Raw genomic sequence first — 16,533 nt, 5'->3', positions numbered from 1 at the left:
AATGGGTGAAAAAGAGGGTGGTGAGTTTATATAAACTCAGTGAATAAACAAATATCATCTAAAATATCCAAAGTCGAGTAAATTGAGACAACATAAAATAGTTCACCGTACTATGATTCATAACGTTTCAAACTCATTTCAACTAAACAAAATAAATTCATTTCACTCAAATAATCAACATGGCTTATGACTCTCTTAAAACTTTGACTCGTGCCAAAACTTGTGCTCGATGACACCTTGCGCAGGGGCATCCAACCGAGTATGCTAAGGCTGTTAAAGAAAAGTTCATATACGCATAAAACACATTTTTACGTTTAAAAGCACAATCGTTCCTTGGCGTTGGCTGAGTTCACCCTTACGTGGTGGTTTAGCGTGTAGTGAACTCTAAAGTTTTACCTCAGGAGATACCCTCCGCGCCTCTCGTACCAAGGTCAAATATAATCGAGTTTACCGTGCCCCTCTCTAATAGGCTAGTCCACGAAAACCCACCACTGCAATGACTAATCAATATCCCACCAAATCAATAAAAGTTCGACAACATAACATGGCAATTATATTACTACCCAGCCTGTTAAGGCAAAACAAACAGTTCATACAATTTTAATACAATTTTCAATTCAGCCATTCATGCCAATATCACCATAAGCCATTCAATTCAAACAATAAATTTACAACACAATCAAACAGTCTCCAATTACTCAATTTCTAAAATCATCATTCAATTTCAAAATGATTTATAAAACTCATTTCATTTAATCATTTAAACTCATTTTTCTATAAAATCACAAAAACAAATAAAAACTACTTTAGATAATTAAGACGATAATAAGATTGCTCACAATATCGGGAGTTCGAAATACTCCTATTCTTGGTCCTCTGGCACAATGTCTTTATCCTTGTTAGAAGACTCACCACCTATACACAATACATGACAAATAATTCAATATATTGTGTCATGTCATTATAAATCTATTTCAGGCTCTATATGCATGCATGAAATGGGATGTGAAATGCTTGGATTATTATCTAAATACGGTGTTCTACGTAGGTTCAATTGTGTGTGGGGCTGAAATGGTATTAACCTAATTCACACTATACACAAGTTAATTGGCCAAAATATCCAATTCAACTCCAAATAAATTCATTTCACTTCCAATACTCCAAATCATCAAATATAAGCTAGATAACAAATTATCGCAAAATCATCCTCAACATTTTCTCTTGGAAAATTCGGCCATGGTGGGTGCATAAACACTATGATTTTTCATGCTTGATTTTTACACTATAAATCATTAATTCCTAACCAAATCACTTAAAATAAAATCAAATCCACCATCAACATACCATGAGGAAGATTCAGCCAATGAGGGTGATGGAAGAACATGAATTTTCTTGTTTGCTTTTTATGCTACACATCACCTACCAACTAAAAACACTAGAATAACATGAAATCTAGCTAAATCCAAGATCAAAACCCCTCCCCCCATGTCCGGCCAGCAAAGGTATCTTCATGCAAACTTGTTTCTCAATCATGGAAAATGAAAAAGAATGCATAGGAAAGGTAGATCACAAGCTAAAATCAATAAATTTTACCTTTACTTGCTTAATTCTTTGAAATCCACTAATTTTCCTTAAATTTTTACTCACTAGGGTTTGTTCTTTCTTTCTTTCCTCTTTTCCTTGGTGAGGCCAAACATATGGGAGTGAAATGGGTAAATCATGTGCTGATTTTTAATGTAAATTATAAAGAAATGAAAGTTTGCCACTTGTCACCATTCCATCGGTCCATAATTAATACTTAACAACTAAGCTTTCTTTCTCTACCACATCAAATATCTCAATTATCCATAATATAAAATGTTAATGGATGAAATCCTTAGGCAAGACAAGTGTTGGGTGGTGCAAAATTCCAATTTTACCTTTGGGTGGTAAAATGATCATTTTACCCCTACGTCATGAAAATTCCAATTTGACTCCAAATTAATCCTCGAACTCCGAATCACCATATTAAGTCATTTTGGGGTTTTAAAATTCTCAATTTCATCTTAAAATCTCTATTTGGACTAGTTTGAGGCTTAATTCAGCTTAATTGTACCATTAGGTACAATATCGTCTTTTAACGATTTTTGAGGCATTCAAGTATGCAGACATTTTATCAAGTACCTATACAATATGGAAAATATATTATAAAGTTGGGCTTGATATATAAGCTGTTGTATTTACTGCCTCAACCCAAAGATATTTAGGTAGGTTGTTTTCACATAGCATGATCCTAGCCATTTCTTTCAAGGTTCGATTTTTCCTCTCTACAACTCCATTTTGCTGGGGTATTCTAGGTGCAAAAAAATTGTGATCCAACCCCTTTTCATTGCAAAACTTTTCAAACTCATCATTTTCAAATTCTCCTCCATGATCACTTCTTATGCTAACTATGGCAAGTCTTTTTTCATTTTCTACTTTCTTACAATGACTTAAGAATGCTTGTAGAGCATCATTCTTATAAGCAAGAAAATACACCCAAGCATATTTAGAATAGTCATCAATTATAACAAAGCTATAAGATTTTTCTCCTAAGCTAGTTGTGCTTATTGGACCAAATAGATCAATATGAAGCAATTCAAGAAGTCTAGATGTTGACACAATTTTCTTAGACTTGAAGGATGTCCTAACTTGTTTTCCTAGTTGGCAAGCATCACATATCTTATCATTTTCAAATTTTAACTCAGGCAGTCCAATAACAAGATTTTTCTTAATTAATTTTGACATAGTATTCATGCTCACATGTAATCTGTTATGCCATAGCCAACTATCATTTTCAACATTTGCAATAAGACATACTTCACTATTTACTTCAAGATCTTCAAGAAAAATTACATTCATATTCTTCAATCTATTTCCTATAAATGAGATTTTATTTGTACCCATGTCTATCACTTCACACTTAGTTGAATTAAAGCACACTCTAAATCCTTTATCACATAATTGACTAATACTTAGTAAATTATGCTTTAAGCCTTTAACCAGCAACACATGACTAATTTGAGTTTGGAAATTCTTACCAATCGTACCTATACCATGAATTCTTCCTTTTGAATCATCTCTAAAGGATACGGTTCCTCCCTTTCTCTTATCTAGTTGAGCAAACAGCATTTTATGTCCTGTCATGTGCCGTGAACAGCCACTCTCCAAGTACCAAGACTGTTTTTTTTTTAGTTGAGCTTTTGAACATGTCTCTTTTAAGTTCAACTCAACCTACAAAACAGAATTTCAATTTTTCTTTGTAGGTACTCATACTTTGATGGGTCCTTGAGTGTTAGTAGCAATAAAGGATCCCTTAGCAACCCACATTTCTTAACTTTCTGCTCTGTTCTTTTCTTAAAATACTCATATGATAAATGACCATGTTTACCATAATTATAATGTCATGACCCGAAACCTCCCTCGGGCCCATGACAACCGCCACGACGTCCTGATTGATACTCAATACTCGAAATACCAATCGGAACCCCGCAAGGCTTACATATCAGTTTTAAACAATTTTCAATCGTTTCCGACTCAAGTAAATCAAAGAAAAAAATATAGCATTTTTATATAAAACAATATTTATAGAAACACGTGTAAGTAATCTTTTGTAACTTAGAAGTAAAATAAATTCATACATACAATAATTTACAAAGTTATAATGTACAATAATAATTACAATGACAAGTGACCCATAAATACAGTAAGTGTTGGCGATAGTAACCTACTGTCTGTGTGATAGAGGGATCAACTGAAATCCTCGACAAAATCGGGTATCTACAAGCTACCACAGGCCTGAAATATTTGGAAAGGAGGTGGGTGAGATTTTGCAATCCCAATGAGTAAACAGACATTATCATAAATATTTAAAGGCGAGTAACAGGGAAGCAAGTTTAAACAACAAATCACAAACCATTTCATAATGTTTTCAATTTATTTCTTAAATCATAAAATATTTGTAATTTACAAAAACAGTTATTAAGGCTTATGTCTTTTATAAAAGAAAACAAGGCTCAAGCCAAAACTAATCTTCGGAAATACCTTGACCGAGGCATCTAACTGAATCAGCCAAGGTTGTTATAACATTTACATGTTAAACACATTTTTATTTTTAAAACAAGTCATTCCCTGACGTTGGCCGAGTTACACATTCACGTGGGGATTCGACGTGAAGTGAGCTCTAATACTACCTCGGGAGTTACCCTCCTTGCCTCTACAACTGGAGTAACTATATAACAGAGTTTACCGTACCCCTCTAATAGACAATCCATGAAAACCCGTCACTGCAGTGTCTAACCCACCAATTTTAATAAAATTTTGACAATATAACGTGACTTTTATTTATTTATCCAGCCTGCATAGTAAAAATAGCTTACATAAATTTTTCAATGCACTTACAAAATATAGCCACATATATTTATATCTCATAAGCCATTCATAGAAAAATATATAATTTTCAAGACAGTTAACAACCTCCAATTACTTAATTTCATAATCAACACAATATTTTTTTTTTGTCACATTTATTTCTAAAATATCAAAAATCTTGTTTTAATCTCATTTTCGTTTCATAAAATACATAAAGAGCATTTTTAAAATAACTCTAGATAATTCACAATAATAATAGATTTACTCACCGTTTGTACAAACTAATTACTTTTTAGGTGCCCGATAACTATTCGGGTATGATTTTCTTGCCTTTACCGGAAGGCTCTCCTCCTAGACACATTGCAAAAATTTACTCAATTCATCACATTAATGCTAAAACACTATATATTTGACTTAAATCCTATACTAATGCATGGTATGAAATGCAATAGCCAAAAATTGCTTAAACGTGATATTAACCTATTTTTGGCACTTTACCCAATAAATTGCTAACGCGTTACATTTTACCTCTAAATCATTCCATTCTCTCTCCAACATTTCTAACCATTAAATATCAGCCAATAACCTTCTAAAATCACCAAAATCAGTTCACTGTCCTCCTTGAAAAATTCAGCCAAAAATGGGACATTAACTCGATAAATTTTTTACTTTATTTTTCTATCACATTTAACCATTTTTCATCATTTTCTCTTCATTTTTCTTAGAATAAAAATCAGATCATCATTATTGTACCTCATTGCAGATTCGGCCAAGGGTGGGTATTGTGAAAATTTAATGCTTTCTTGCCCAATTTAATTTTTAAACACATTTAACTAACTGAAACTACCAATTTAACTAAAAATCAAAACTTAAAAATTTCAAAATCTCATCCTTAGAATTTCGTACAGCCCTTGATGTCACCTTTAGATCTCTCTCCTCAAGCATGCTAAATGGAAACAAAAGCATAAAAAAGGTAGGAATCAAGCTAAAGTCGACAAATCTTACCGTTAAACGCGTAAACTGGCAAAAAATACGAATTTCCCTTTGAATTTTCTTGTTTCTCTTTGGTTTTTCTTTTTTTCTTCCTTTCCTCTATTTTCTCTCTTGTTCTCCCTTATGGCCAGCCAACACTTAAAATGGGGTTTAAATGGGCTAATTTTTCATTAAAATAATATTATATTATTAAAAAAATACCACGTGTCACTTTCTCATTGGCCCATTTTTAAAATTTCATCCATTTGTTTTCAAATTTTCACCATACACTTGTCTCATATATCCATAGCTTAGATAAAATTCTCAGACTTATCCAAAGTCTCGGTGGAGTAATTTTTGAAATTTACACTTTTGCCCTCGTAAAAGTGAAAAATTATATTTTTACTCAAAAAACTGAAAAATTACCCAGACATATTTTTCATCTTTTATACTCATACCATTCTCCAATTGTCAAATTTGATCTAAATTCTCTCAAAATCTCAAATTTTGTCCGCAAGTGGTAAAATTACAATTTTACCCCTACACTCCAAAAATCACCAGAATTAAACTTTTTTACTTCCTATCATTAAATTATACTCCAAATAGTTAATCTTGGTCAAAAATTTCACTCCATTATCAAATTATTATCTTAAGTGGCAAAATGATTTTACCCCTAAACATCAAAATTTTCAATTTTACCCCTAATGAACCCTCGAACTCCGAACAATCATTTTTAGTCATTCCTTGACTATAAAATATTAAATTTCATCCTACGATTCCTATTTGAACTAGTTCGAGGTTAAATCAACTCAAGTGTATCGTTAGGTACAATACCGAATTTCATTTATTCTTAGGAACTTTCCTAGCGTAATAACATGCTACTCAGTGCATGTATGTCATGACATGTGTTTATAGAGTCGGGTTTTACATATAACATCTAGGTAATGCTTTAGCTAAATTTTTATCCCGATATACATCTCTTTTTGAGGATTCATTTTTTAAATATTTAAAAGCTGTATTTTCATCAAGAGTTATTTGCAAAGCTTTAGACTTGTTTTCCAGCTCTAGTTTTAAAACCTCAAAGTCTGTTTTTGAGTGTTCTAACTCAATTTGTAAAATATTTCTTTGCTCAAGAACAGAAGTAAACTCTTGTTTGATTTGCTCCAAATCATTTTCAAAAAATGTAGCCTTTTTCTTTAATGATTTATATTTTGAAAAAAGCTTTTCAAATTCATCATAAAAACACTCATACTCATCTTGTAAATCATCATAAGAATTAATGTAGGGGGATGAGGGTACCTCTGTTTCATCCTCTTGTGCCATTAAACAGATGTTTGCTCTTTCCTCAGATTTTTCATCATCAGTTTCAGAGCTTGATGTGTCATTGTCCGACCATGCAGCAACCACCATTGCTTTCTTGGATTTCTTATTTTTCTAAGGGGTTTCATCTTTTAACAATGGACACTCGGACTTGAAGTGACCAGGTTTCTTGCATTCGTAGTAGATCATCTCTTCCTTTTTGTTAGAGTCATTTTTGTTCCTTATTTTCCATGAAGCATCTTGGTCTTTCTTGAAACCTCTTCTAGTTACCCTTTGATTTCTTCTGCTCATTAGCTTTCTGAATTTCCTTGCAACTAGAGCTAATTCTTCATCATCATCATAGGAAAGCTCTTCTAGCTCTTCTTCAAGAATGCTGGCTTTAAATGCAATACTCTTTTTCTTTTCCTTTGCTTCCATTCAGTCTTCTTTTTCTTCTTCCTTAAGCTCCAGCTCATGAGTAAGAAAAACATGCTGGTGATGTCTTCACCATGCTTCATTTTGAACATTTCATAACTATGTGTTAAGAAAGCAATTTGGGACTCTTTGACTTGGGAAGTCCCTTCATGGATTATCCTAAGTTTCTCCCACACTTGTTTAGCTATTGTACAACTTGAAACTTTGTTAAATTCAGTGGGGGTTAAGGCACAATGTAATGTGTTGATGGCCTTAAAATTTATTTGAACTTTCTTAGTTTCAGCCTCAGTCCATTCAAACCTTAGCTTGGGCATCAACTCATTTATAACTACATTCACGGTTGAGGGCATAAAGGGTCCATCAGTTATGACATCCCACATTTCATAATTTATAGCCCTAATATAAATTGACATTCTAGTGCTCCAATAGAGGTAATTAGAGCCATCAAACAAAGGTGGTCTGTTTGTTGATTGTCCCTCAACAACTATGATTTTTTGTTGAGCCATTTGGATCCTCCCAAAGGTTGTTAAGCCTTAAAAACAAGGAACTAACTTTGATACCAATTGTTGGTCTCTATAATATGTGCCAAAGGGGGGGTGAATAGCACAAATCGGCTCTTGACAAGATTGGAAACAAATTTCCAAAATAAGAAAATAAAAACAAAGTATACAATGCACAACAATTTATAATGGTTCGATCCAAGACCTACATCCACTACCTTGATTATCCAACTAAGGATTTTCCCATAAATCCATTATGGACCGGTGAAATTCACAAGCTTTCACCAAGCTTTATAATGACTTTTACCAGGCTCAGCCAAAAACCTTTTATAGTAGTTTTTCATGAGCTCAACTAAAACCCAATGTGATTTTCCAAAACTCAACCACAACCTTTAACAATCAAGCTATCCCAAGCTTGAACAACCCCTTAGAATAACTCCTTCACTCTAAGAATACAAGAGAAGTAGTAAAAGAAAGTATCTATGATCACTTCTTGATTAGATTGGTACAAGATTGAGTGCTAAATACAAATGCAAAGAGTAAGCGTTTAAGTGCAGACAAGTGCAGTGAAGCTTTTCTGATTTTTCTTCTTTTTATAGCTCAAAACTCATTCAAGGCTTCAAAAAACTTCTTTCTTATTGTTGGAAGACCCTTTTATACTTGGAGATGCAACTCTGATGGCAGTTTGACAGTTTATATATGTTGGAAACAGTTGAGGATGAGTTCTAACCGTTAATTTGTCTTGTAGTGCTCTGATTCAAATGGCAAACAGATAGCTCTTAGTCGACTAACTTGGTTGACTAAGTTGATTCTGTTTCTGGTTTGCAGATTCTGATAGAGAGCACTTAGTCGACTAACTTGGTTAACTAAATTGATTCTGTTTCTCTAACTCTTGAGCTCGTCATTTCTCCAATTTAAAATTTAGTCAACCAATGTTCTTCGTTGTTTCACCAATAAGCTTCCTCTTTATTATTTAGTTACATCTTGTTGATTTTATCCCTTTTTTTTTTCCAAAATACTCTTTGAAGAGTCGATAAATTAATTTCACAAATTACTTTCCTGCACACTCAAGTAAAGGTATTAGACACACATAAATGAAAATGTTTTATTATCATCAAAAACTAATAGAGCCAACAATGACATCCAACATTGCGGAATGTGTTAACTCATGCTTGAAGCATGCAAGACAAATGCCAATCACTGTTTTGATCGAGTTCATCAGAGACATGTTCTAGCATTGGTTCCTGTCAGCATCTTGCAACTTGAATTCTCCAATGAAAAAATTGATTATCTAAGTTTCAATAAAGGGATAAGTTGTTTAATTTATTTAATAAAATAACAAAAAAATAACTTTATATATAAACATCTAAATTAATTTTGAATTGATGTTTTAATTTTATTTAAAAAGCAAAGCCAAAATTTATTTCATGTTAAAAGTATACAAAAACTATCCAGTTGGTAGTATAGTGCAGGTAAGTCTGGTACAAAATCAGATGTTTCGATAAGGCTTGCATAAAGTAACCTACACATGCTTTTTTAGGTTCCTATGAATTGAGGCTATTTCGATAATGCTAGTGAAATTAACAGTTTAATTCTTTTGAAAGTAAAAGTTATTCATAAGGTACTTAATTGAAAGAAAAAAAGATTTATGAGGTGTTAATTGAGGAAAAAAATCATAAGAAACAATAGTTAACCAAGTGTGAATCATACGTTGGAAAACATGTTGCAGTGTAAAAATTTTCCAAAACAGTACAAATCAAAAATTCCAGAACCAGCCTTAAGCACTCAAGCCATTGCATTTACCAAGTTTCAAGTGCTACAAAAAATCCCAGAAAAAGTGCAGCAAGAACTCACCAAAGATCCGGTCCAAGATTAGCAGCAAATAGGCTCAGCTCTCAGCACAAGAGGTGGATGCAAAGTACAAAGATTTTGAGAAACTGAGCAACGCATGGAGATTGGCAGCAACAACCCTCTGCTCTCGACCCAACAAGGGAGATTTAGGGAAAGTGAGCAACGCACGTAGATCGACAGCAACAGGACTCTACGCTCGGCAAAACAAGGGGAACCCAGGTAGCTTGAAGAGGCGCAACAAGCCTTTGGTCTCCTCACAAGAAAGGAGATTTGGGTTAATGAGCAACGCACAGAGATCTACAGCAAGGAAACTTTACTGTCGGCAGTAGCAGGGGAAGGGAGGTTGAGAGAATTGGGGAAAGTGAATGACGCGATGGCTAGGGATTCCCATTTTAGTTATATGGCCAGTTAAATTTGTTTGAAATTAAGTTGAGGCGTTAACAAATCTGTTTAGATGGGTGGTGGACTTGGTTGAAGTTTTGCTTATTTTTCATTTGGGCAAAGTTTCAAGTCACCCTAATAACATAAATTTAAATATTTTCAATTTTATTAATAAATTAATGTTTAAAAATTACTCAGTACAAAACATAATGGTATATTACTAAATTTATTATATATTTATTCATGACACAAATATTATGTAATATAATTTGATATATATTACAAAATTTGTATAATTGCTTATCAATATAATTTTATAAAAAGTATGATAATAACTAATAAAACTAATAACTGTAATCATATAAATAAAATTACTATATGCTTACATATAAAACATATTAATATATATGTATGTAGGATATTTAAATATCTCATATACATACATATATATTAACTTATAAAGTTATATCAATTAAAGAATATAACTTCTAATTTCATATTAATAGAAAAAGTTTTTTTTTGTTAATAATGCAGGTTTATATATATAGTCTAATATAGTTATGATTCTAATGAGTATACTTAGATATAATAAATTAATATATTTTAAATATATTAATTTAATAAGTTCATTATATATCTATCTTCTGAATTTATATATATTAATTAATTAATATTAAAACAAACATAAAGTATTAGTATTTTTTAAAAATTTCTTATTATATCTTATCATGTGTTTTTTTTTAATTTTAAAATTTATTATGTTCTTTTTATCAATTTTTAATGTTATAGAATTAATGAATTTGGAATTATTAATTTATAATTTATGATTCAATAAAGTTTTCAAAAATGTATAAAATTAGCATAAGAAAACATAATTAAACTTTTAAATATTATAAACTTCACATATTAATATATTTCCTCTTATTAATATCTATTTTTTATAAAGGATTAATAAAATTTATAAAAAGTTTAACATATTTGAAGAATAAAAATTTAAAAAATCTATTACCAATGGAATTTTCCAACGGAATATTTCATTGGAAAATTTCCGTTGGTAATAGATTTTTTTAACACAAATTTCCGTTGGAAACTTTGGCAAACTTTCAAATTTTTTGGATTCCTCAACTTTCCAATTAAGTTTCATTGGAAAATTTTCTGTTGAAAATCCGTTGAAAAATTTGGTGGGAGGAAATTTTTGTTGGCGCTAAAACATTTTTCAACGAAAATATTCCGTTGGAAAATTTCGGTTGAAAATCCGTCGAAAAAAATAATTTAAATTTCTGATTCATATCTATTGGAAATCAGTTGAAAATTTTCAACAGAATTTTTTTAGTTGCAAAAAACCAATTTTCTTGTTGTGTAAGTCCATGCACCGATCATGTCCCGAAAATAAGATGTGATAGCTAAATTCAAGAATCTAATACAAAAATGTGACTTGATGTGATGATACATAAAAGAGGTAACGCATTTCAAATATGAGCCACATACTTTCTCCAATTTGGTCTACTCTTGCACCCTGTAATGTCGTGATCCAAAAGGAACTAAATTAAAAACCTTTGGTAAAAATATGGACATCCTTCATCCTGGATATTCTTTGAAACATATATATATCCTCCTTCGCATTAAATGATACCAGCAGCCTGGGTTAGTTCTGCGCGTTTCTTTCTCTAGTGATTGGTTTTCTTGAAGAACGCCAAAATGAATGATCAATACTTGTTATTAATCGAGAGATGCAGACAAGAGTTTTAGTTGCCTATTTAACTTAAATTGATTGGAACTCTATATATTTTGTATCATTTGATTGGATATTCCTATTACTCCACACGAACATGAAATAATAGATTCTAATAAAGACAAAAAAACAAAGAAAACTTTGGTCTGAGACATGATTCCCAAACTGAAGGAGAAAAGAATTGCACAATATGAAAAGAGGTAATTACGGAAAGCCCCAGAACTGATTCTATTTTACAACAAAAGATAATTTCAAGAATTCAGTTCTATGATTAAACATAAGCTCACAGAGGTCAGAGCCACATGCATGCTTGGCTATCTTGTGACTACATATCTCTTCTTTATTTTATTGTCTTGTTGTCATTTCAGAGGCTTTATATCTTTCATTAGAGCTCAGCATTATGTCATGAATGTCAGAAATCCCAAGTTTCCAACCAATCTTTAATTATGGACTTAATAGTCATGTATCAACAGATGACTCATCTGCATGTAGACCCAAAACTAAATCCAGAACCTGCAATTTACAATGAGGAAAAAAGAGTAGATCAGATCGGGTGCCGACTATTATTGCTTCTTGCATAAAGATTGAAGGGCGCCCCATACTTTTATAGAACTCTTCCTTTTGTTTTTTGGAAGGCCCCTACCATATATAAGGACTCTTGACATTATTTTTGGAAGCAAATTTTGATTCAATGCTTAGGATACACAACTTATAGGAAACTTTTTTCCGATATGGCATAGCTAGTATTATTGGCTAAGATCATTTCTAATTCTTCTGCCTTTTGTTTTTTGGCCCTCTCTCTCTACCAAGCAAAACCAAAAGTAACAGATCAGCAGCATTAATTCTTTGACCAAAAGAAGTCTCATTTGAGTTGTAATATGACGGACCAACCACATAAACGTCAATTCAGTTCATATATAATTAAAAACAAAAAAAATAAACAAACAAAAAAAGAGAGTAAAAAAGCACAGCATGCACGATCGATGCTTTACATGCATAACATGCAATGCAAGAACAAATTTGATTTTGATTACTCTCAAAGTCTCGCTTGAAGTTTGAAATTTCGAAATTGAGTGGCTCTTATAAATTACATGCAACTTCCCCAAGCCATGACATTTGGGCATGAGTACTGCTTCTCAAGTCATGTGTGCCTAAGTGATTGCTTAGTCTCCTCTAGCGTTTCAGCCCAGTATTGTCTTGACGCACCAAATTAACAAACATGCCAGTCATCAAACAGAAAAGAATAGAAATAGCAACCACTCCTCCTGTCCAAGTACAACCACATATGCACATGCAAGCGAGCAAAGAATTTTAGCAAAGACTACGGCTATGGCAAATTGGAAATCCTAGCCGCTCTACGCTCTAGACTTTGAATTGAGGTAGTCTTCCATTTATGTCACATAGAAAGTGGACCATACTTTCGCTCTCAAAAGAACTGTCAATTAAAGTTTAGTCATTTGCAAGCAATAATTACACATGCATGAGAGGAAGGCGCGTCTCTGCTTAAGTGGGGACTGGCATGGGGGGCTAATTATAATTCAGGGATACTTCCTTTTAAACAGATCAATTTGCATGCGTTGCTTATATATATTTAGAGCTCTTTGGAACATTTTCTCCAAGGATAGGAGCTGCAAGTTAAAGAAAGTTGAGCAATATTGTCTTTCCTTTGAATATCCAGATGGAGAACAAGGAGGACAAAGCTAGTAAATTATGTGATGATCATAAGACAGAGGCCATCAAATATAGAGGAATTAGAGCCATGCCCTTCATCATTGGTACGTAAGATTCCAAATGAAATTAAATTATACGTGTTTCATTCAAGCTAACGTTCTTTTCCCTCTTCAATACATATTGTGAAACATGCAGGCAATGAGACCTTCGAGAAGATTGGCACCTTGGGCACCATATCAAACTTGCTGGTGTATCTCACGACTGTGTTCAACATGAAGAGCATCACGGCTGCAACGACTGTTAATATCTTCCAGGGCACCTCAAACATGGCTCCTTTGCTTGGTGCTTTCCTCTCTGACACTTACTTTGGACGTTACAAGACGTTGGCCTTTGCTTCCATAGCCTCTTTCTTGGTACTTTCATTACACTTGCCCTAATTACCAGGTCAAGAAACTTATATATACATGATCAGTTAAAGTTTGCAGTGCCAGGAAACCATCTCTCATGATCAATCTCTCCATCCCCAGGGACCAGCTCGTTTTCAAGCTAAAAATTCAGCTAAAATAATGGAAAAAGTGATGTAGTCTTTGGTTTTTCTTTGATTTTGCTTTCGTTTCAAATGTTTTTTAGAAACAAAACTTTAACAAATGTTAAGAATCAAGTGTTGGACAGGTTCTCTTCGGACTACTATCAATGGAGCTTCTTTTTTATCATTAACTACGCTGTTTTCCTTGAAAGGTTTCTATTAAAATGGAGTCTTCAAATAATTTTCCTTCTCTGTAAGATCATTATCAAAGTAATTAAGATTGCCTTTGTTTTGACTCATTTTGTGGTTTTCCTTTCAAGGGAATGGCTGTTTTAACACTGACCGCAGCAATCTACAAATTACACCCTCCAAAATGTTCAACTTCTGATATTGGCACATGTGTTGGACCGACAACCGGGCAGTTAGCCTTCCTAGTCAGCGGTTTCGGCTTCCTAGTTATTGGAGCTGGAGGCATCAGGCCTTGTAACTTGGCCTTTGGAGCAGACCAGTTTGATCCTGCGACCGAATCCGGGCAAAAGGGTATCAACAGTTTTTTCAATTGGTACTACTTCACCTTCACATTTGGTGTGCTGGTATCTGTGACTGTAGTTGTCTACGTTCAATCAAGTGTGAGTTGGGCCATTGGGCTAGGAATCCCTGCAGGCTTAATGGTGTTATCATGTATATTATTTTTCATGGGTTCAAGAATCTATGTCAAAGTGAAACCTGAGGGTAGCCCTCTTGCTAGAGTGGCACAAGTTCTAGTTGCTGCCACAAAGAAGCGTCATTTGCAGCTGCCTGACGATGAGCCCAGACAGCTCTCTCTTTTTAACTATATGCCAGACGATTCTATCAACTCCAAGCTGCCCCACACAGATCAATTCAGGTGAATAACTACTCAATTTGTTTGGACGGACATGCTAATAAATTAGTTCTAGACAACGATCATCTATGTTTCATGAAGAAATTAAATGAGTTGCATATGATTTATTAATAAGTTCCAACAAGAAAGCCTGCTAATAGTACTTAATATATTAACTGTACGATGATGAGATCAGATTTCTTGACAAGTCCGCAATCTTAACTCCCGAGGACCAAATAAATTCTGATGGGTCAGCAGCCAACGCATGGAAACTTTGCAGCATCCAGCAAGTGGAAGAAGTAAAGTGTTTGGCTAGAGTTATCCCCGTATGGGCATCATCCATTATCTTCCTAACTTCATTGGTCCAACAAAACACCTATGTAGTTTTCCAAGTACTTCAATCTGATAGAAGGCTCGGCAGTGGCGGCTTCAAGGTGCCTGCAGCATCTTATACAGTCTTTCAAATGCTGAGCCTTACATTATGGATTCCTCTATATGATCGCGTGTTGGTTCCGTCTCTTCGAAGACTCACTGGAAAACAAGGTGGAATCACATTGCTTCAAAGAATGGGAATTGGGATTATTTTCTCACTCATTACAATGCTTCTCTCTGGTTTAGTTGAGAAGCAGAGACGGAATTTGGCTCTTACAAGGCCAACACTTGGTATTGCACCAAAAGGGGGTGCTATATCATCTATGTCTGGCTGGTGGCTAGTCCCGCAGCTTTTTCTCACTGGAATTTGTGAGGGTTTCAATTGCATTGGTCAGATTGAATTTTACTATAAGCAATTCCCTGAAAATATGAGAAGCATTGCTGGTTCTTTCTTCTTCCTTGGCCTTGCAGGGTCTAGTTACCTAAGTGGCTTTCTTGTTTCCATAGTGCACCATATCACGTCAAGAACTGAGGCTGGGGACTGGTTACCTGAAGATCTAAACAAAGGGAAATTGGATTACTTCTATTACTTGATTGCTGCTTTGGGGTTCATTAACTTTGTTTACTTCCTAGTCTGTGCTAAGTGGTACAAGTATAAAGCTGCTGATGATACCATTGAATTGAGTGCCACTGGAGAAAAGCAGACTGAAAAGCTCATTGTCTGATAACACAAGAATTTACTACTAGTTTTTATAGATAATTAGATAGTAAGAAATAAGCAGAAGAACTACAGCTGTGTTGAATGCTGTCCGCAATGTGATATCCGTTGTATTCTGAATCATATCAGTAAGTGTAAGAATAATGTTCACCTCTATGATGGAGCAGAATCTGGCATTAACATCAATTTTCTCTTTCCGGAAACTCAAATTTCCAAGTCCATATTCTAAATAATAATTACTTATGTTGGATATTTAGAAAAAGGAATGTTGAGAGATGATCACAAACCTGCAGATTGGAGAAGAAGGCTTGGCGGGAAGATTTAGAGGTTGAAGCATGAAGAAGAAGAAGAAAATTGAACAGTATGATGTCGTTTCATACTCCAGCTAATGATACACTAAGCTTGAGTGTCGTTTCATACTCCAGCTAATGATACACTAAGCTTGAGTGTCGTTTTATTTAGTTAATTTTACTGTTTTATGCAATATGACTTTAACCTATGTCGTTTTTTTTATTTCCATTTAAACACTACTTTAGTGTGTCGTCTTGATGTTTCTATATGGCTGTTAAGTCAGGTGTCCTTTGTTTTTCCTTTGTAGCCATTGCCTAGCGCTGAATTCCGATGGTCCCTCAACTCACGATTATACCCAGTTGCTCAATCTCCCTATAAACACAGCAAAATATCACAAAAACGTTTATTTCCTAGCATTTTAAATATCCTAGTTCTTTTTCGAAAATAACCAAATTCAATATATAAGCTCAATCTTCCAACAAATTAGCTAAATGCTTACCTTATAAGCTGGGTTGTCCAAATCTAGGCTCCAAA

General features: G+C 33.7%; 1 protein-coding gene and 1 long non-coding RNA gene across 2 annotated transcripts; one reads left to right on the top strand and one right to left on the bottom strand.

Annotated features, from left to right (window-relative positions):
• Positions 1-3,566: 3,566 nt before the first annotated feature.
• On the bottom strand, positions 3,567-9,828 carry LOC148763159 (uncharacterized). Its single transcript, XR_016025925.1, has 2 exons — positions 9,450-9,828; positions 3,567-3,816 (listed from the first exon to the last, which is right to left on the bottom strand). It is a non-coding gene; the product is annotated as an uncharacterized LOC148763159 (long non-coding RNA).
• Positions 9,829-13,131: 3,303 nt separating this feature from the next.
• On the top strand, positions 13,132-16,305 carry LOC18601434 (protein NRT1/ PTR FAMILY 2.11-like). Its single transcript, XM_018118923.2, has 4 exons — positions 13,132-13,334; positions 13,426-13,643; positions 14,077-14,642; positions 14,815-16,305. The coding sequence occupies exons 1-4, from the start codon at positions 13,238-13,240 to the stop codon at positions 15,713-15,715; spliced, it is 1,782 nt and encodes a 593-aa protein (XP_017974412.1). The 5' UTR covers positions 13,132-13,237; the 3' UTR covers positions 15,716-16,305.
• The last annotated feature ends 228 nt before the right edge of the window (positions 16,306-16,533 follow it).

Source organism: Theobroma cacao, chromosome 4 (genome assembly GCF_053813885.1).
Source record: "Theobroma cacao isolate CCN51 chromosome 4, ASM5381388v1, whole genome shotgun sequence".
In the NCBI taxonomy this organism is placed as follows: domain Eukaryota; kingdom Viridiplantae; phylum Streptophyta; class Magnoliopsida; order Malvales; family Malvaceae; genus Theobroma; species Theobroma cacao.
The sequence above is the reverse complement of the archived record's forward strand: the minus strand, read 5'-3'. Positions and strand labels throughout refer to the sequence as shown.